General features: G+C 36.6%; 1 protein-coding gene across 37 annotated transcripts in view; it reads left to right on the forward strand.

Annotated features, from left to right (window-relative positions):
* Positions 1 to 23136, forward strand: part of SOX6 (SRY-box transcription factor 6) — a 711458-nt gene that overhangs the window by 293525 nt on the left and 394797 nt on the right. For 36 of the 37 annotated variants that reach the window (XM_055548488.1, XM_055548501.1, XM_055548492.1 and 33 more), the window contains one exon: positions 14951 to 15191. In XM_055548488.1, the coding sequence (XP_055404463.1) occupies positions 14951 to 15191 (241 nt within the window). Of the gene's footprint in view, positions 1 to 12032; positions 12129 to 14950; positions 15192 to 23136 lie in introns of all 37 variants that reach the window. The other variant, XM_055548509.1, reaches the window with a different exon arrangement.

The raw sequence follows: 23136 nt of genomic DNA on the forward strand, positions 1-23136 counted from the left end.
TCAGTTGTGTCCGACTCTTTGCGAACCCATGGACTGTAGCACTCCTGGCTTCCCTGTCCTTCACCACCTCCTGGAGCTTGCTCAAACTCACGTCCATTGAGTCAGTGATGCCATCCAACCATCTCGTCCTCTGTCATCTCCTTCTCCTCCTGCCTTCAATCTTTCCCAGCATCAAAGTCTTTTCTAATGAGTCAGGTCTTCGCATCAGGTGGCCAAAATATTGGAGCTTCAGCTTCAGCATCTGTCCTTCCAGTGAATAATCTGGATTGATTTCCTTCAGGATTGTCTGGTTTGATCTCGTTGCGATCCAAAGGACTCTCAAGAGTCTTCTTTAACATCACAGTTGTCAGGACCATGATCTTTCAGGGGAAGCATAGATCATTAATAACCAACAAATATTTATTATAAGATTTACTGTATGAAAATGACAGTGAATCTTTAAGATTTGTATTTCAATAGTTTTGACTACTTCTGTAATCAATTTCACTGTCAAAGAGTCAAATGGATTTGTTAGAAGGTTACCTGCTCTCCTTTCTCCTCTCCTCTCTCCTTTTATAGTTGTCAATCAGTAATTGAGTACCTTGAATCCTAGAAGTAGAAAGGAAGGAAAAAGGGGAAAAGGAAAGACAGAAAATTCTTTGATTATGCTTGGATTAAATGAATATCTAGAATATCTAATTTGAATATTAAAAATAAAGTTCTATAGGAAGTATATGAACTAGTCAAAATTCAGATAATTGAAAATAGTTAATTCATTTAAGTTAGATTTATTATCAGTTACCTTTAATTCTAGTAGCATATTCCCTGGATTTAGATCACTTGAGTTTAAATTCTGCCTTCTGTATTTACTAGGTGTGACCTTAGGCAAGTTTTAATATTTTTTAAATAAACATTTTCATGCCTTGGTTTCCTTTTCCGTAGAACAGGGATAATGTGTGTTACCTAATTATAATTGTTTTGAGGGCTAAGTGAGATAAGATATGTAACAGTGCTCAGCAAAAGGAACTGATACTTTGTAAACATCTAGCAAATACTATTTGTGTATCTTTTCAGTCATCTCTTCATCATCTATCCATCCATCCATAGCTGTTCATCTGTCTGTCCATCTATCCCTTTTCAAATGTTTTTAACAACAGATTGATGATTTGTTTTCCCACAGAATATGTAGAACTTTTGAAGTATAAAATGAATTTAATTGACCAGGGGGTGAGGGAAGAGGAGACAGCCCTGAAGAGCCAAGTTATGTGCAGAGATCTGGAAGTTTTACTTTAAAGCCTCCAGCTAAATGAATACCCTAAATTTATTTCCACCAGTTCATTTAATAAAATTTATATAATTAGGCAAATATTTATGGAGTGTTTTCTTTGTGTAAAATATGTACTAGGTGCTGTGGGAATACAGAGAATTCTAGTATTTTGTTCTTTCCCTGGAAAAGTTTGTAATCTGATTGGGATTACTGGCTCAGATGGTAAACAACCTACCTATGATGCAGGAGACCTGGTTTGAATCCCTGGGTCAGAAAGATCCCCTGGATAAGGGAAGGGCTACCCACTCCAATATTCGTGCCTGGAGAATTCCATGGATAGAGGAGCCTGGTGAGCTGCAGTCCATGGGTTGCAAAGAATCGGACATGACTGAGCAACTAATGCATAAAAATATAATTATAGTATATATTTTAAAAAGATTGTTTAAGATAGTATGCGTTGTGTTGAATGTGTTATATAAAAAAATAAAATTTCAGGGTATTTATAGAAGTGATTAGAAGATGGGTGGATTTAGTTACCTGGAATAGGCTCAGTTAGTTTCCTAGAGATAAGAAAGGAAGGCTGAGGAAATAGGGAAAGGACAGGCAAAGCAAAGGCTGGGAGGTAGCAATTAAGTGAAGTCTGAGTGTATCAGTCTACTAGAGTAGAAGGTTAAAGTGTAGACTACTAGAAGATAAGCTTAGAAAGATTGATTGGGTCTGGATGGAGGGCCTTGAATGCCAGAGTCAGGAGTTTGGACTTTTTCTGTCATCAAAGGAGAGCCACTGATTTTTTTTGATCAAGGGAATGGCTTAATACTGGGTGTGGCAGTAAGACTGATTTGGAGGTGGAGATACTGAAATTAAGGATATCAGTTTACAGTCTGTTGTAAGAGTCAAGGTATGAAGTGTAATAAAGCCCTGTATGAAGGTGATTATGAGTATGGTAAGAAGGTATGAGCGTGAGAAACATTATTAAGAGTTGATGGAGCTTAATGACAGGCTGGCAGTGATGAGCAAGGATAGAAAGGAGAGATAGATTTGGTGTTCATGTTTTGAACTTGGATGATTCTGAGCACTATGCTTCCCTGGGTGTGAATGAATGAGGGAGGGTGTTGGGGAAAAGAATGAATCTAATTTTTAAAAAATTATTTATTTGTTATTTTGACTGTACTGGTCATTGCTGCTACACATGAATATTCTCTGTGTCAGACCGAGGTGGGCTACTCTCTAGTCGTGATGCACAGGCTTCTCACTGTGGTTGGTGGCTTCTCTTGTTGCAGAGCACAGACTCTATGGTGAGCAGCTTTCAGTAGTTATAGTACACGAGCTTAGTTGCCTTGCAGCATGTGGAATTTTCCTGAACCTGGGATCGAACCCATGTCCCTGCATCTGGCAGGCAGATTCTTAACCATTGATCACCAGGGAAATCCCCTATGAATCTAATTTTAAGTTTTGTTGAATATGACATAGCAAGTACATCTTGGCATAATCTTGATATACTTTTCTAGCAGTCATTTGAGGATTGTTGTATTTCAGGGAGATGAGAGAGAGTTCACTATTGGGAATATAGATATAAAAATAATAATTTAGATATCAAGGAATAAGATGTTTGATATACCTGTGGCGGATTCATTTTGATATTTGGCAAAACTAATACAATTTGTAAAGTTTAAAAAAAAAAAAAGGATATAGAGAAAGAATAATATATGGGTTGGAAGCCTTAACATGTGAGTGGCATTTTCTGTAATTATAGAGGTACCTTAATTAAAAAAAAAAAAACAACTATTTTCTCATCTCTCCATCCTTAATTTCCCCTCACTCTTTCCTCCTCAATGTTACCATTTATCTGCAATGTGTTGTACAATATACTGAGCACTGGGGATCCATTAATAAACAAGGTAGTCATAACCCCTGTGCTCATGGAACATATAGAATAAACCTAAAAAAATAAAATGAAATCTTTAAGTGTTTGCTGTTTTCTTCCATTTATCTTAAGCTTTTGGTAACATTTATATAAGCATTTGTCTCCATGGGTCTAAAAGACATTCTCTGACAACAGATTTGTCTTCTTTTTGTGGACACTTTTTATTATTATTATATTGTGAGGAATATTCTGTAGGATCATAATTTTAGGAATATATTACTCATCACTGAAGTTGAAAAATACTGACTGAACCACATGACCCACTACCACCTCCTGCCACCCTCTTTGCAGACAGGTTTTTATTGTGTCAAGATTATAAGTAAGACCCTTTGGGAAAAGAGCTTTTTGGCAAGATGAAGGAAAAAGATCTTTCCTTTTAGAACAATCTTACTTCTCACATTCAGATTTCTCTTAATGATATGAAATTTATTTCTGATCATAATAAAACTTGTAACTGGACTTTAGACTTTCCCTTTCTCCTATTTCTTCTATCTGTATTCTGCTTTTAATTTTGCCATGAAGTCAACCCAGTACCGTCATCTCACCCTTCTCCACTCTTTACTAATAAAACAGAGGAATGTGGCCATTTCAGGTTTATAAAGGATGAAAGTATCCTTCTAAGAAATGATCTGTAATTATCTGAATTTAAATGCTGAGATACAAGCTCAGGGAATCATATGTTGTTGACGGTCCCTAATTCATTACACTTCCACTCTTTGGTGTACTTCCCCTTCTCCTCTACCTGATCCATTTTTGATTTAGAGGATTATACCTGAGATTATTTAGAACAGAAGTATCAGGTAAAAAGGGAATATAAGTTCAATTCAGTTCAGTTCAGTTGCTCAGTCATGTCCGACTCTTTGCAACCCTGTGGACTGCAGCACACCAGGCCTCCCTGTCCATGACCAACTCCCAACCATCTCATCCTCTGTCATCCCCTTCTCCTCCTACCTTCAATCTTTCCCAGCATCAGGGTCTTTTCAAATGAGTCAGTTCTTCACATCTGGAGGCCAAAGTATTGGAGTTTCAGCTACAACATCAGTCCTTCCAATGAATATTCAGGAGTGATTTCCTTTAGGATGGACTGGTTGGATCTCCTTGCAGTCCAAGGGACTCTCAAGAGTCTTCTCCAACACCACAGTTCAAAAGCATCAATTCTTCAGCACTCAGCTTTGTTTATAGTCCAAGTCTCACATCCATACATGACTACTGGAAAAACCATAGCCTTGACTAGACGGACCTTTGTTAGCAAAGTAATGTCTCTGCTTTTGAATATGCTATCTAGGTTGGTCATAACTTTTCTTCCAAGGAGTCTTTTAACTTCATGGCTGCAGTCACCATCTGCAGTGATTTTGGAGCCTCCAGAAATAAAGTCTGTCACTATTTCCACTATTTCCCCATCTATTTGCCATGAAGTGATGGGACCAGATGTCATGATCTTAGTTTTCTGAAAGGCTGAAGCTCTATACAGTCAGCAAAAGCAAGACTGGAAATATCAGACATTATATATAAAATGTACTTTTCTGATAAAAAGGAGGACATTCTTTTTTATTGAAGTATAGAATTGATTTACAATGTTGTGCTAGTTTCAGGTATATTGCAAAGTGATGCATATATATGTATATATATACACACATATATGTATATATATGTGTGTGTATTCTTTTTGAATTATTTTCCCTTATTGGTTATTACAAGATATTGAATATAATTCTATGTGCTATACAGTAGGTCCTTGTTTATCTAGTTTATGTATAGTACTATGTGTGTGCTAATCCCAAACTCCTAATTTATCCCTTCCTTGTTTCCCCTTTGGCAGCTGTAAGTTTGTTTTCTGTGTCTGTGAATCTATTTCTGTTTTGTAAATAAGTTCATTTGTGTTGTGTTTTAAGATTTGACATATAAGTGATATCATATGATATTTGCCTTTCTCTGCTGACTTACTTCACTTAGTATGATTATCTCTAGGTCTAATTTATGTTGCTGCAAATGGCATTATTTCATTTTTTATGGCTGAGTAATATTCCATTGTATGTATGTACCACATCTTATCTATTCTTCTGTTGATGGACATTTAGGTTGCATTCATGTCTTGACTATTATATGAAGTGCTGCAATGAACATTGAGGTGCATGTATCTTTTTGAAATAAAGTTTTTGTCTCTTCCGGTTCAGGAATGGGATTTCTGGATCATATGGTAGCTCTAGTTTTAGTTTTTTAAGGAACCTCTATACTGTCTCTATAGTGGCTGCATCAATTTACGTTCCCACCTTTTCTCCACACCTTCTCCAGGATTTATTATTTGTAGACTTTTCGATGATGACTATTCTGACCAGTGTGAGGTGATACCTCATTGTAGTTTTGATACACATTTTTTCTAATAATTAGCAATGATGAACACATTTTAATGCAAAGAAGGACATTATAGATGAGGAAGAAAACTCCTGTTAAGAGTGTTCTGAAATGGAAAGATAGTTTCTGTCATATTGGAAAGAATAATGTAAATCTGAGTGCTTTAAACTTTGAATTAGATATAAAATCACTTTAGTAATACCTTTTAAAAAAGCACTTTGGCTGGAGCAACATCTATATTTATATAGATTACTTAGGAATTTTCAGCATGCGGGAAAAACATGTCAAATTTTCAGAGCTTTAATACTAACCCAGCTTTGGGTTACTGAAATCACTTTCATAGTGGGCCAATCTGGCCACCAAATTTGGATAAGAATTCCAGATGCTGAGTGTCTCAGCATAAATAAAAATTGTGGACATGTACCCAGTGCTTGGTTATTTTTGTAAACTTGGATAGAGATAGATACTAAGTCAATTTTGTGAGGTGAAATTTTGACCTCGGAAATACAGATCACTTTAGAAGACAATAATAAGGCATAACACTTTCATTTTTAGGAAAAAATAAGATAAAAGCTTTTGAAGTTTGAATAATACCTGTCTTTTTCAACTTGCTGAAAGCTTTCTAGGCTAGAGAGAAATATCTGGAAGGGTAGTTTTTATAATGGTCCTACTGCTAATATAAACAACATTATCAGCAGAGATGGCACTGATAACAGTTTGTAAGGCCTTATACTCTGGAAAGTTGTAGTGCTCTTGTTAGTATTTGTATTCACTTTTTATGAATTGGTCTTTCTTATTGTTTTCCATTTTAATTTACTGTAAGACTAATAAATCTTGTTCTTAAATAACAGATTGCATCACAGCATTCAGCATTAAAATGCACTCCTTTTTGGGGGAAGCCAGATAGATGTGTTTACTCTGTAGAGAGATTTAGATTTGATTTTTTGTTTTCTTCATGGTAATTATGTTTGCACTTTGCTGATCACTAGTTGTGCATTATTACAATGGAAGGTGACAATTTGATTGTCTTCAATTGGAGAAACAAGTAATTTTATATTCACTAAGCTGTCAGGTAACACTAACTCACAGTACTAAGAGCTCCTGGCAATGTGGCTTGGCACCTATATTTAACTGCTTTGATGCTTGTGTAACCTCTGCTGAATCAGAAATACTTTGCCTGCTGGAAATGGTTTTCCGTGTTGTACAATGAGGTTTTCATTAAGTAGACAAACTGAAAATGAACTGCAAAGCCACTGTTGTTTCTCTCCTCCCCTTTCCCCTGGTTCCTCCCCCTTCTCCTCTCCTTCCCCACCCTCGCCTGTTCCCCTCCCGCTTTCTCTTCTTCCTAGTCTTTCTCCTCTTATTTGATAGGAACCTGAAGTTTATACCTTATTTCATTACATGAAAGAGAGAAATTGCTGGCTTGCTTTATTTAGCTAAAGGAGAACCTCAGAGATTAGCTTCCTTACGTAATTTTGCTCACTGATACCATTTGTGAGCCTTCACTTTTTGAAACTACATAGTATCAATGTTCATTTTTCTCTTTTTTCTGGCAATACTGAAAAGTGAAAATAGAGGTGACAGCTTCCTACATACCTTTTCTCTCTGAGAAGTTATTGTTCTGGTTTATAATTTTATTGATAATTGGGTAAGATATCCTCTAATTGGGCTTTCATACTTGTGGATTTGTTTCAAGCTGACAAAGACGTATTTAGTATTTACTTTAAAAATTATGGTTCTCATTTCATGTGAAGAGGAGATTCAAAGTGAATGTATATAAAGAAGTTCATTTTACTAATATTTTAGACAGCTTTCTTTCACTCAAGCCAAATAGAAGTCTTTCACTTGAGGGATAAAATCATTGTGTGTGATTAAAATCCTCTTAGTAAGTATATTTATAGCAGCCATTGTTTGGTTTTTCTCTTATTGTTAGGTGACTGATTTTATTTATGTATTCTAGGCCTGGCTTTCCAAAGCAAAGATCTCAACAAGTAATTGGTGGATTAGCTTTGAGAAAAATTCAGTATTATTTCTATCAAGCACAAAGTATAGAGGTTACATGAAGGCAAGTTGTTTTGATCCCAGGAAGAAACTGGATACTCAGAGACACATGTAATAATTATAGGTTTTCCATAGGCAATCCGTCAGGCAGGCCAGTCATTAGGCTGGTTGCCTGCCTCTTCCAGCAGATACTAACCAATTAGACAGAGGTGGTTACGTGATGTAACATTATCAGGAGAAACAATTCATGAGTCAAAGCATTCCAAGACATATGAGCTCTAGTCCAAAGAACAGTCTTAAGCTATATAAAGTGACAGCAATATTGTCAGCTAAATATAAACTCTAGAAACACAAACTTTGATGACTTGAGAAGAATCTGTTCCAGGTAGTCCCTGTTTTGTAAGAACCTCAGAAGGCCTTTGAAGACAATTTTGGAGCTTTGGTGTGAAAAATTAGAAGCCTTAGATAAGTCAAACTCCATTAATTTAAGCCCCTTCTTAGACATACTTCAAGGGCTTCAAGCCTTTTTCATTTGCCTCATCACTACTGATTTGACAGCTAACTCAAATTAGTGAGTTTTCTTCTAGCAGATATTGTCTGTATACGTTACCATATATATTCTGAAAGAGCCACTACAAACTTTAAAAGATAGGTTTATAACTCTCCAGGGTAGCTCTGAAAGCAGTAACCTTTTTCATGGAATTTTCTGATTTGCTATTAAGGAGATGGAAGAGGGAGAAAAAGCTGGCAGAAGCATAGGGAAGTTTGGAGGTGGAGTGAGGGACAGGTGCTAGTGCTGGATAAAACAATACAGAGAATCAAAAACAACCCTCAGGCTGTACATGAGTGAATTGCGGGTGGGTGGAGAAAAGTTTAAAAAGGTTTATCTTAACTTTAATGTCTGAAAAGGGGCCCTCCCTCAGCCTGTCCCAATACTTAAAGGTGGAAATTAGAGGTTCAGGAAGAGGATTTTTAAATCACTCTTTGCTCTAGGCTGGGTGGACTGGCATCTTTTGTAGGGGTTTCTGGGTATTGTGCATTTTGGCAGCTGAACATATCTGTTACTCATGCTCCTTAAAATGAGAGGCACTGTGTTATATTTTTGGAAAATTAGTTGTTTATTTCTCAGTATCAAATCAATTGCAGCATTAAATTAACAGTGAAGTATCTGACTGAAATAAGTCTACCTTGGTAGCCTGGGGCTGAGTTGCAAAAATAAATGTGAATGTTGGCCTGAATTTTTAATTTTTTCTTTAAATAAACCAACTATTAAAATGTTGCTTTATGTTAAAAACAGGGCTTCTTTTGAGTAAATGTAGCACACCTAAGAAATGAATGCCATTTGATAATAACCTTAGAAGTAATGAAAACATTAAAAAAAAAAACAGGTTAAAATATTGTTCTAATAAATTCAGTGGCTTCTTTGGATAATTATGCCAGTCCCAAATGATAGTATTGAAGTGAATTTTTTCCATGCAATGGTAAAAGGGAGAAAAAAGCAATTTCAAGTGACTGTGCCTTATGAGAAAGTTGTTTTAAAAATTCCTAACTTTTAGACATAAAAATAACTTTAAAAAATAGCACTACCAAATAAGAAAGATTTAAAGTTCTAGAAAGTAAGGTTTGTCTGAGATAGAATACTTAATGTGTAGATATCCAGTCCTCACCATTTTACCCAGTCTTGGACCAGCTAATCTTGATTTCTTATTAAAGAATATAAAATAAATTTACTGTCTGAGTAGGTTGATAATGGTGTAAGCATTCAGATTTTATTCTGGAGTTTTCAAATAAAATAATAATCTTCCTAGAAGCACTCTTACTGGCTTCCTAGAAAACTTTATCAATTACTGGGGACTTCATCTCCTACCATCTCATTTTCAGAAGTCCTAAGCCCTGAAGTTCTTCCCAGTGGCTGGCATCCTGGGAATTCACTTGATCTGCTGGGCAGAGACATTTCAAACTCGGGGAACACATGATGGGAATTTAGTTTTATGTGTCCCAGAGATATGTAATTCTCTTTGGAGATTTTACTTGATAATAGCTATGCCCCAGAAAACCATCTTGTTTAACCAATGTGATAAGTTGACAATGTAGTTTTTCTCTCTGATTATAATGTACTCTGTGTAGTCAATACACTGGTACCATGTGAGTGTAATTTCCTCTTTTATTTTATCTCCAATGCACTGTATTATAAATAAACAGTTAAAAAAAAACACCAAACAAATCTGTTGCATCTCCTTTTAAGATTGTACCACTGTAGACACTTGTTCTAGGAAAGTAGAATTGGGCGCATTTGATTGCATTTAAATTTTTCATGCTTCAGCAGTTTGTCTGGGAGCACAGTAAAGAAAAATCCCATGAGCGAGGATAGTTTAGAATAATAGAACTTGATTTTGTGTATTATAGCGGCAACATTTGTGCTGCTTTAGTTAGGGTTGTGTCAGCACTTCCATTATAAACCCCTGTTTTCAGGGGGTATATAGCTAGGGAGTTTTTTTTTTTTTAATACAAATTAAAAAAACAATTCATTTGAATGATTTTTAAGTTATAATAGTGCAAAAATAAAACAAAGTTAAGTCACATAGAAATTGACCATTTTCACAAAGCTTTTAATTCTTTTGCTTATTAGTTGTACATGAAAGTGAAAGTGAAAGCCACTCAGTCGTGTCTGACTCTTTGTGACCCCATGGGCTATACAGTTCCTACAATTCTCCAGGCCAGAATACTGGAGTGGGTAGCCGTTCCCTTCTCCAGGGGATCTTCCTGACCCAGGGAACAAACCCAGATCTCCCGCATTGCAGGCAGATTCTTTTTTTTTTTTTCTTTTCTTTTTAAACTTTACATAATTGTATTAGTTTTGCCAAATATCAAAATGAATCCACCACAGGTATACATGTGTTCCCCATCCTGAACCCTCCTCCCTCCTCCCTCCCCATTCCATCCCTCTGGGTCGTCCCAGTGCACCAGCCCCAAGCATCCAGTATTGTGCATCGAACCTGGACTGGCAACTCGTTTCATACATGATATTTTACATGTTTCAATGCCATTCTCCCAAATCTTCCCACCCTCTCCCTCTCTCACAGAGTCCATAAGACTGTTCTATACATCAGTGTCTCTTTTGCTGTCTTGTACACAAGGTTATTGTTACCATCTTTCTAAATTCCATATATATGCGTTAGTATACTGTATTGGTGTTTTTCTTTCTGGCTTATTTCACTCTGTATAATAGGCTCCAGTTTCATCCACCTCATTAGAACTGATTCAAATGTATTCTTTTTAATGGCTGAGTAATACTCCATTGTGTATATGTGCAGGTAGATTCTTTACCAGCTGAGCCACAAGGGAAGCCCATTAGTTGTACATGGGCAGCAACTAAAGTAAGATACTATTCTAATACACTGTGGGGGTGGAAGTTTTTGTAATGGAAAATTACTGATATGAGGATTAAAAATAAAAATCAGCATCCCATGTGATATTTTAAAACATTAAAGCAAGTGTATATTTGATCTATGAGTTTCTAAAGAAGAGTAGCCATGGTGCAATGATTATAGTGAAGGCATTATCAAAAGTAAAGTATCTGTGCAGCTTCCTCAATGCAGTTTAGTTGGTCTAGTGAAAGGGAAAGCTAAAGTAAAGAACTGAGATAAATGAGAATGTAATCAGAAAATTGAAGGATTCTATAACAAAATACTTGTGCAAAAGTAGTCAGTAAATTGAATCTGAGACATTTAATTTAAGTAAATCTAAGACATTTAATCGGAGAAGGCAATGGCACCCCACTCCAGCATTCTTGCCTGGAAAATCCCATGGATGGAGGAGCCTGGTAGGCCGCAGTCCATGGGGTCGCTAAGAGTCGGACACGACTGAGCGACTTCACTTTCACTTTTCACTTTCATGCACTGGAGAAGGAAATGGCAACCCAGTCCAGTGTTCTTGCCTGGAGAATCCCAGGGACGGGGGAGCCTAGTGGGCTGCCGTCTGTGGGGTCACACAGAGTCGGACACTACTGAAGCGACTTAGCAGCAGCAGCAAGACATTTAATAAACTTCATTAAAAAAGAATTTGTGCACATTTTCCTTTTAAAAATGCAACAAAATCACCATCTAAAACAAAAAGCTTTAACAAAACTATCCGTAAAAGACAAATCTGAAATAAGCCCAACAATTTAATCAAAAGGAAATGTCTACAGTGAGGCAATACCTAGCTAAAAGAACAAGTCACCTTTTTTCTCTGCTAACAACATATTGAGAACTACAGAAGCACAAGAAATTAAATAAAATGTGATATGGAAAAGTGTTCTTGGAACAAAAAATGTGAATTTCTTTCCTAAAGGGAGGGATTTTGAAGTTGAGTAAGCCTTCCTCGGTTGTTAGCTATTATGGTCTATCCATTTCTCCTCCTTGTCCCTTAATGAAGTTGTGAACTGAGGATGAACAGTCAGATTTAATATTGCTTTTTGTTGGCAGCCTATATTTTATTTGCAACCCTGATACACATTTGTATTTGTAGGTGCAAAATAAAACACAGATTGTGTGATGTTATAAATTGGTAGCTTTCCTGAATGGTCACTGGAGGAATCACCAGAAGACTGTTGATGAAGTAGAGGTGAAGCCTTTCCTCACTAATTGTATTCAGCGTGTAATTTCTAAACTTCCCTCTGAATTTTGATTTTCAATTAACACTCCCCATTTGAAGATAATTTTCTATTTAATGTAATTGCAGGAAATAATTTATTGGCTGATTAAGACTGAGGGCCCAGCCTTCCTTAAGAAAACACTCTAACAAACCAGCCTTTAAACTCAACCCATGGCTTTGGACAGATTTCGTCTATTTTTACAGCTGCATGGTTGTGTTTAATTAGGATTGTGCACTATTGTTCATTGGTGCAGTTTATAGTTGAAATTATTCTTAAGAGACTTTTCATTTTGGGTTTTGTGTTGTGATTAATTTATACTAAACCAACAATCACAGATATTGCTATTGGAAGGAGCCAAGTCACTTTATAATAAGAGGATGTTTGTTGGGGAACTAAAGTCACTCTGAGTTTTGGATTATGACTTTCAATTGTATTTAGCTGTTTTAAAAAGCAGCAGTAAATTCATTCTTTTGTCTTTAATGTGAATGATCACATTATTGGTACTGTTATTATCTGAACTATGAAAACACTCTTGTTAATGGCAAGCTCTTGATAAACTTGCAGAACAGTTATAATTTGCCTGGTTTTACTATAGTGATTATGAGGCTAGTGAAATAAGTTCTAGATGATTCCTGTATACTAAGAAGCATCCTGTGGTATCATTTTCTGTAAGTTTATATACATTTCTCCATTTGTCAGTACTGAAAGAAATTAGTCAAGGATAGTCTTAAGTAATTCTTTGATATAGTACTCTTTAGAACATTTCACTTTTTTCTCCTCAAAGAAAACATAGATATACTTCTGTACTTTCTTTTCTCCATATTATTTTCTAGTATCAAGTCTAATAGATTATTTTTTTTACCATTTATAGAATGATTAATAAAGTAGGTATCAGCATTTTAATATGTTTCAAAGCACTTCAAAAGCCTGTAATACTTTTATTTAGAACTGTGCATAATTAGATTAGCTGATCTTATATTAATTTTTTTCACTGTAGGATACTAAATCTGAGCCCCCTCATTAATTGTGAGAAATTTAGCATTAGCTGTTAAATCCTATGTGAAACATGGGCTGCTACATAAAAACTACTGTTTAAATTGGAATTAACTTAATTATTTTTCTTTGCACTTGATATTTCCTTCACTGCAATATTCATGAAAGCATGTGACAGATTTGTAAATTTAACTGTTAATCTCAGATTTCTAGACCCTTTAATCAGTATTTATTTGTCTGTAGAAACAGTACTAGCAAGTTAATGATTTGCTAATTTGAAAAATGCTCATGTGGTTTCCTATGTTAACTGATTTGTGCATTTTTTAAAAAATGGTATGAAATCAATTAATGTTAAAGAGCAATTAAGGTGGAGATTTTATTCCTTTCGTTACACAGCAATTTTAGAGCTAAATAAGCTATAAAACAAAAACACTGTAAAGTTTTAGAAAAATATTCAGTTGCCTCTTCTTTTAAGTTATAAACTTTTAGTGACTTTATTTCTAGGCACAATAGCTAAGAAAATCATCTTGATAAAGAAATGTATTAAAAGGTTTGAAATTCTGTTTAATAATCTTGATTTTCTGATTGTATATGAAAGTACAGAAAGAAGACCTTGTGCTGATTGTAGCTGATGTTTACTTGTAGATACATAGAGAATGTTCAGTAATTGTTTTTGGAGTTTTGAAAATATTATGTGTAGTAAACACTTTACTGGGTTTCTCAGATGGTGCTAGTGGTAAAGAACACCACCTGCCAATGCAGGAGATGCCTGAGACAAGGGTTTGATCCCTGGGTTGGGCAGATCCCCTGGAGGAGGGCATGGCAACCCACTCCAGTATTCTTCCCTGGAGAATCCCATGGCCAGAGGAGCCTGGTGGGCTACAATCTGTGGGGTTGCAAAGAGTCAGACATGACTGAAACGACTTAGCATGTAAACACTCGGGCATTTTACTATGTTCATAGTAGATGCTTTAAATCTTTTTTTTTTTTTTTTTTTTATTATTAATTTTATTTTATTTTTAAACTTTACATAACTGTATTAGATTGATAAAACAGAGGCATAGTTATTTCATGTACTCAATTAAAATGTCACAAAATTGCCTTAAGAATAATCTAGCACCATCAGCCACTCAATCGATATGTCACTTAAAAGTTTAGTTATAGCAGTTGAGACACCTTGAAGATCTTTACAAAAAGATCAGATTGGCACTAGTCAGTGTTAGGCCTAATACTCATTAACATAAGGTGTAAACTAAAGATGTCTGGACTAAGTTTGTTTGGGATTTTCATCATAGATTACTTTCTCTCCTGATTATATGATTATATTTTCTTACATAGACTTCCTTTGTTTCTATGTAAAGCATAAGAGAAATTTGGATGCTTGTAAATTCATTCTCCCAACTGGTTCATCTGCTGTTTATCTTTTCATTTTTTCTATTCTTTTTTTGCTAGCCATCAACTGAATTACTCTTAATAATCTAGTTGGAAGAACTGAGAGGAAAAATGCACACATACATATACTATACATTATGAAAACTCATTCCATAATAATTTCATTTGTGGACTGGTAAAGAAGAAAATGTACAGCAATTACTGGGAAGTTTGCTGAGTTAAAAGCAAAGAAGAAAGTGAAACATTAGCTAAGAATTCTTTTTTCAGTGATTTAGATTAGATCATAAATATTTCTGAAGTTAGAGAACTTTCCTTTTTTTCCTAAATTAGTCAAATATAAGTGATGGTTTATTCTTTTGTCATTGACAGTCCTTTTAAAAATCCATGCTGTTTCCTTGTTTTGTAGAAGAATGTCTTCCAAGCAAGCCACCTCTCCATTTGCCTGTACAGCTGATGGGGAGGATGCAATGACCCAAGATTTGACCTCAAGGGAAAAGGAAGAGGGCAGTGATCAACATGTGGCCCCCCATCTGCCTCTGCACCCCATAATGCACAACAAACCTCACTCTGAGGAGCTACCAACACTTGTCAATACCATTCAACAGGATGCTGACTGGGACAGTGTTCTGTCGTCTCAGCAAAGAATGGTGAGCTTTTAAAATCTGGCCACTGTCCCTAAATGTGTCTGTTATTATGGGCTCATTACAAATATGTGTTTTAGAGAAAGCTCAAAATTTGTAGCATTAGAGTTATTTGTGTTCAGGCCTTGGTGGCTCAGATGGTAAAGAATCCACCTGCAGTGTGGGAGACCTGGGTTCGATCCCTGCATTGGGAAGATCCCCTGGATGAGAGCATGGCAATCCACTCCAGTATTCTTGCCTGGAGAATCCCTGTGGAAAGAGAAGCCTGGCGGGCTACGCAAAGAGTAGAGGTGTAGGGGGTCACAAAGAGTCGGACATGACTGAGTGACTAAGCAGAGCACAGCACATGAAAACAGCCACCATGTCTATTATTAATATACTACTGCTGCTGCTGCTGCTGAGTCGCTTCAGTCGTGTCCGACTCTGCGCGACCCCATAGACGGCAGCCCACCAGGCTCCTCTGTCCCTGGGATTCTCCAGGCAAGAACACTGGAGTGGGTTGCCATTTCTTTCTCCAACGCATGAAAGTGAAAAGTGAAAGTGAAGTCGCTCAGTCGTGTCCAACTCAGCGACCCCATGGACTGCAGCCTACCAGGCTCCTCCAGCCATGGGATTCTCCAGGCAAGAGTACTGGAGTGGGGTGCCATTGCTTTCTCCAATATACTACTAGTTAGTGGGCAAATTGGAAAATGATTTGTGGTTTAGATTTTGCCCATTATTAGGTCAACTCGCCAAGAAGGATTTAGTTTAATTTTGAGGAAAATTTGGTTATCTTATTCTCTGATTCTCTGTGTTTAAGATAGTGAACTTAATAACACAAAATAGGTATGATCCAATAAAGTGTGGCAGTGTATTAATGTGGAAAAATTATAATAAGCAAACGTATCTATGTGAATGAGGTCATAGAGTGAATACATCTTCAGTAAGGAAATGCAAGTATTTATCATTTTTAACAGTCATTCTTGACTAATAATAAAGCTTTTCTCACTTATGTGCCTACATATTAATTTCAAAAGGACGTGCAAAGCTCCTAAGTATCATTCAGTCAAACTGCAGGAGTTTGCCCTAAAGGTAGAACAGCATCAAATACATGCAATGTATTGGCCTACTTTCTCCTGTTAAGTTCTACCTGTAACCATTAAAACAGGCACCATAATAAGTGACATTACTTATCTAGTTTAAAGCAAAAGTATTCAATTTTTTTAGCATTTATAACTCACTGATCTTAACATATTTTATTAGATTAGGAATTTTAAATCCTGTTTTACATGTCTTAACTCTTGGTTAAATTAATGAAAAATATTTTAAGTGGGAAATGAAGAAAAGTTTTATCCTTTAATAAAAAATTAAGTAATATTTAAAAATGCCTCTTTTTATATTTAAAAATTCTTGCTGTATTGTCTCCAAACTAGTTCAAAGACTTAATTCCATAATTTATGGAGGCAGACATTTCTCTTTTTCAGATGATTTCTCAGTCACAATTAGTACTCTGAAGCAGTAGGTGAGAAATAGAGAATTGGACTAGACTAACTGTTCTAGACCAACTTTAGATTCAAAGGGGATCATCATTATACAATTAGACCCACTGGAAGATTTGTTTTCCTTGCATAGGGAAAAGAAAAGATATGGTTGGAAAGATTGTCTGGATAAGATCCAGTTATCCAACAAGATCTTATATTAATAGATAACTTTATGCAAGTGAGATTTGATTCTAAGCAGAATAGGAAGCCCTTGAAGTGTTTAAGAACTTCAAAAAGAGAATTTCTGACTGTATTATGAATAGATGGGAGGGAGACAGAGTGAAAGGAGGAAGATCTGCGGGAAAGCTACTTGAGAAATCCAGGTCGAGATGATGGTGGCTTGGGTTAGTGTAGAGGCAGATCAGATAAAGAGAAGGGATGGGTTCAAGATATATTTTAGCCTTTATGCCAAATATACTTATGGACAAATCAAAATAACTACACTGGAAAATACAAGTTGAGGCAGAAATAATACAGTTCAGATTTTACTTCTTTAGAGCACTCTACATTTTTCTTAGTAAAATTTATTTTGTATATTAGCAAGTACAAAATTGCTTTGGTGAGTTAGTCTCAAAGTTTTATGATCTAATATTTTGTCAGAAAATAGATATTAATAATTTGCTTACCAAATTTATGTTAAGTGGGATTTATGGTAGCATAAAATAGTTTAAGTATACAAATATGTTATATTAACATAAAAGAAATCATATTTGCTGGAAATGTTTTCAAACTTTCATTCTCTTCTGATATCAATCATTACTTTCCACTGGAGCCTTTGTATATTCTGAATGTCTGGAAGCCAAAATATTTTGTTTTAGCTCCCACTCTATGGTATTTCCCAGCTGTGTACTTATATGGTATAATAAAAGGATTTAACAATTGGGAAATAGCAGCTGCATTTGGAAATTCCCTTTTGTGCTCCCTTTTCATTTGATAGATTCAGTAATGTATAACAAGTGTAACATCAGACCTGTAATGACTTATACCCCAAGGATTATATCACTGACCAAGTTTTCTCAACCAAGCAAAGGAAAACAATAGCAAGATTTTAGGTTTCTGGACAGTCTTGCAAACCTATATATAGAGAATATGAGTGCTGGGGTAGGGTAACTATGGTTAGAGTAAAATTTAATAAACACTTTGCCTCATTCTACATTCAAGTAAATTAAATCCAGAGTAGTTGTTATGAGGTTAAGTGAAACTTGTAACTCTCTTCAGTGGATCGTATTTGTTATACATTGTAACTGAACTTGTAAAATCAGCATGGAGCAATAGGAAACAAGAGTGCCTGGAGTGGAATGGGTGAGGGAGAGAGTGGTATGATATCAAATCTAGGAGGCAGGCAGATGACAGGTACTATGGGGTATCATAGGCTACAGTGAGGTGTTTGGTTTACTTTAAGTGAAGGAGGAAGCCACTGGAAGATTTTAAGTAGGACACTACCATGATTTGATTTATTATATTTTGAAAACATCATATTAGCTGCTGTGTACAGAATGGATTGCAAGAGATGACACCAGAAACAAGGGCACTTATTGAGAAAACCTTTGCAGTAGTGCAGGTGAGAGTTTGATGATGAGTGAAAGAGGGGGCAGTTAGGGAAGTCATTCTTTGAAGAGTTCCATAGAGTCTGACGGAGAAGGCAATGGCACCCCACTCCAGTACTCTTGCCTGGAAAATCCCATGGACGGAGGAGCCTGGAAGGCTGCAGTCCATGGGGTCACTGAGGGTCGGATACGATTGAGCGACTTCACTTTCACTTTTCATTTTCATACATTGGAGAAGGAAATGGCAACCCACTCCAGTGTTCTTGCCTGGAGAATCCCAGGGACGGCGGAGCCTGGTGGGCTGCCATCTATGGGGTCGCACAGAGTCGGACATGACTGAAGCGACTTAGCAGTAGCAGCATAGAGTCTGAAGATGACAAGATTCACACAGAGGGTGAGTAGGGTATTTTATGTAATATACACTTGGGTAGAAATTTAGTCAATAATATTTTATAACACAAAGTAAAGTTGATGAGACCAGGGTGTGGGGAAGGATAGGCAATGCTCCTGCACCAAGAGTGTTCCATGTGAGGACAGAAGCATTTTGCCTAACAAGGAGCTGTTTACAGGTGACTTCTGGGGTAGGTTATGGGAATGTGGCCTGGATACCAACATTATCTCTTATAAGATCCCCAAAGTGACAGGATTATAAGTGGGACCTCCTGCACGCACGTGTACCTATGCACTTGCATGCATTCCCATGTTATATATCTTAACACAAATGGGATTATATGCATTTGGCTCTTAATTACTAGTCTAATTAGGTAGAAATAATCATACTGGACCCTCAGGTCCAGATATCAGAATTCCTTATTTTAGAGACCTATTTAAATTCCTGAAAGTTTTACCTCCTAGATAAGTTTTAAAAGTAATTTTCCACTATAAATAAAAGATGTCAATAAATCCTTAGTTGCAATTTAAAGAAAATAATAGGCATATTGAGATATTTAATAAATAACTGTTGGGAATAATACTTCCCTGCTTGCAAACAATTTCTCCTCTCTGTCTTTCTTGCTTTCAGTTCAGCGAAGTTGCTAATCCACTCTGAAGCATTCTATATAGTTCGTTTTGAGTTATAAAAATTCTGGTGTGGATTTTGTACCTTTTCTAGAATGGAGCCGTTGCCACTACATGATAACGTAGCCTAGGAACTTTGAGTGAGGATTTAATCCTTTCCAGTCATGCTTTATATTGTGAGAGACTTTTAGAAGGTTTCTGATTTTGTTATCTTTTAAAAGATTTTAAAAACTTGAATTGTCATGCTTTTGGTACGATGTAGTCACTTAAGGTAGTAGGCAGCACTCAAAATTTATTTCCTCACTTTTATTGAGACTATGCTTTAGAAAATGTAGTGAAACCCACTAGTTCTCCTGGTTCAAACCATGTGTGAGGTTTATATTCATCTATTTGGTACCTGATTGGGTCTGTTGAAGCACTGGGGAAAAAAACCCATACACTAGCAAGGTTTAGACCTGAGAAATTTAGTTATTCAGTTCAGTTCAGTTCAGTTCAGTTGCTCAGTCGTGTCTGACTCTTTGTGACCCCATGAATTGCAGCACGCCAGGCCTCCCTGTCCATCACCAACTCCTGGAGTTCACTCAGACTCACGTCTGAGTGATCGAGTCAGTGATGCCATCCAGCCATCTCATCCTCTGTTGTCCCCTTCTCCTCCTGCCCCCAATCCCCCCCAGCATCAGTGTCTTTTCCAATGAGTCAACTCTTTGCATGAGGTGGCCAAAGTATTGGAGTTTCAGTTTTAGCATCATTCCTTCCAAAGAAATCCCAGGGCTGATCTCCTTTAGAATGGATGGTTGGATCTCCTTGCAGTCCAAGGGACTCTCAAGAGTCTTCTCCAACACCACAGTTCAAAAGCATCAATTATTACCACTCTCATTTGGGGATTTTTGGATATCCATTCACTTTAGGTAAAATTCAAACCTAGACTTCTGTTAATAAGTGAAAATGTTCCTCCTTGCTCCTGAGTTGTGAAACATTTTCAAGGAAGCCCCATAGAAGATTTCCCATTTTCTAGAACTCTGAAACTATATTAGCACACAGTATTGTCCATCTTTAAATGCATCTCAGAAACATAATGACAGCAATTTACTTACAGTTTGGACCAAAAAATAAAGCTATATTTTATGTCATGGTGCGAACAGTGAAATAGACAACTAATGCTGTCTAGATCAATGTGTTAACATTCAGTTCGGTCGCTCAGTCGTGTCTGACTCTGCGACCCCATGAATCGCAGCACGCCAGGCCTCCCTGTCCATCACCAACTCCTGGAGTTTACCCAAACTCATGTCCATCAAGTCGGTAATGCCATCCAGCCATCTCATCCTCTGTCATCCTCTTCTCCTCCTGCCCCCAATCCCTCCCAGCATCAGACTCTTTTCCAATGAGTCAACTCTTCGCATTAGGTGGCCAAAGTACTGGAGTTTCAGCTTTAGCATCAGTCCTTCCAATGAACACCCAGGACTGATCTCCTTTAGAGTGGACTGGTTGCATCTCCTTGCAGTCCAAGGGACTCTCAAGAGTCTTCTCCAACACCACAGTTCAAAAGCATCAATTCTTTGGCACTCAGCTTTCTTCACAGTTCAACTCTCACATCCATACATGACCACTGGAAAAACCATAGCCTTGACTAGATGGACCTTTGTTGGCAAAGTAATATCTCTGCTTTTAAATATGCTATCTAGGTTGGTCATAACTTTCCTTCCAAGGAGTAAGCGTCTTTTAATTTCATGGCTGCAATCACCATCTGCAGTGATTTTGGAGCCCCCCGAAAATAAAGTCTGACACTGTTTTCACTGATCACCTTTATATATGCACACCTTGTTTATCATTCTTGTTATTAAAAATATATATTTAATACTATAAAGCAATTATCCTTCAATTAAAAAATAAATAAAAATTTTAAAGTATATTAAAAAAAAAACTTTCCTAAAGTGACTCATTTAAACAAGATGATTATTAATACATCTTTCTAAATATATTTTTTGGAAAAGTTTTCTTACTTAGCTATTATCAAAATCTTTATCAAAAGTAGAAACAGTGACATGCTCTAGAATAGCTGGCTTTTTCCCCTTTGGGCAAGAAGGAATCAGGTATGCATGCTGATTAACACACTCCAGTCATTAATGTGTGATTATGTGGGCTGCATATTGAGCACCTGCCAAAATATAAAAACCCAGTACTTTGCTACATCTGTGTTTTGGATTTCTTTTGTATTTTGATAGTTCAAGGAAAATCAGACCCCTGTATATATTTTTTTCAGTAAAATAAAATTGTGTGTATATAATATTTTCAAGGAGTTGGGATATGCTATGTTTATCTTTATTTTAATCTTTGAGGCTGTATAAGATTCAGTGACTGGGGTTTGCAGAGCTCTGACTGTAACATGAATCTCTTAATGAACTCCGTCATCAACCTTCACTTACAATCTGCAGCATTCCTTCATGTTCATAAGGATTATCTTTTCTGGGATTCAGCCAATATTCCTCAAATTTGCTTTATTTTTGCATCATACCTTTATGTGTCATAAATATCTTGTTTTCATTTCTTTCACCAATAAGCTGTTAGTGTACACCTCATAGTGATGTTAGGGCTGCTCCTATGGTTTGATTTTTTCCTATCCATTATCCATTGGCAAATACTCCTTCATGACCAAAGTGTAGTTTAGGGCTTATAGCATTTCCAGACACTTAGGAAAAGTCACTTGTGGAAAATTATTTAAAATCTAATTGATTACTAATAGAAAATCTTGTATAATCTAGTCTAACAGAAGAGCTTGATTGAACAGGCCTATTCTCCTTAGGTTTTATTTTCTTGATGGATTTAAATAGCATTTGAATATAGTAGAAGATTTAAAAAGTAAGCTTCTTGTTAAAATTGGTCAGTATCAATCATTAGAAGCTGATCTTAGGACACCAGTAATTTTCTGATTAAAGCAGAACTTCACAAACAAATTTCAGTCTATAGATAGTTCTGATTAATGTACACGTTCTTGTGCAGAATTCCTTCTTGCCCAGTGATGACTTGGATACATCACTGTAATGAAACACCATAACTTGTATAATGAAATCTGCACATTTCTATTACTTCTAAGCAGCATGGTATGGAAAGAAATATACATGTGTATGTATAGCATGCAGTTAACTATTTACATGACCAATTTGAACTTTTTCAAGATTAGAATGAGATATGAATCTTAAAGTCCTTCTAGATCAGCATGAAAAAGATGGTGGTGGATATTATGGCATATTGTTTTGGGAGGATAAAGCTGGGGTTGGGTTTGCACTCCTCCAGATCAACCTTCTTAGTTTACTTTGAAGAGGGTTACTTTCCATAAAGTCAACTTAACACGACAAATTCTGGTACCACCATTTATTTGGAGATGAGATTGTAAGGGCTCTCTTTGATTATTAAGTCAACCCACCTGCACTAAGCAGGAAAGACCCTGCTTGTTCCTTCCATGAACGTATCTAATCTTTTTGGAACACATCTAATGAATGTGCCTTGCTGCTGCTGCTGCTGCTGCTAAGTCACATCAGTCATGTCCGACTCTGTGCGACCCCATGGATGGCAGCCCACCAGGCTCCCCCGTCCCTGGGATTCTCCTGGCAAGAACACTGGAGTGGGTTGCCATTTCCTTCTCCAATGTATGAAAATGAAAAGTGAAAGTGAAGTCGCTCAATCGTATCCGACCCTCAGTGACCCCATGGACTGCAGCCTTCCAGGCTCCTCCGTCCATGGGATTTTCCAGGCAAGAGTACTGGAGTGGGGTGCCATTTCCTTCTCCGAGGGAATGTGCCTTAATCACCTTCATATGTAAATTATCCCACTGTTTATCCTCTGCAGTAAGAACTTTTCCTTGCTTTCCAA

Source organism: Bubalus kerabau, chromosome 15 (genome assembly GCF_029407905.1).
Source record: "Bubalus kerabau isolate K-KA32 ecotype Philippines breed swamp buffalo chromosome 15, PCC_UOA_SB_1v2, whole genome shotgun sequence".
NCBI classification, from domain to species: Eukaryota; Metazoa; Chordata; class Mammalia; order Artiodactyla; family Bovidae; genus Bubalus; species Bubalus kerabau.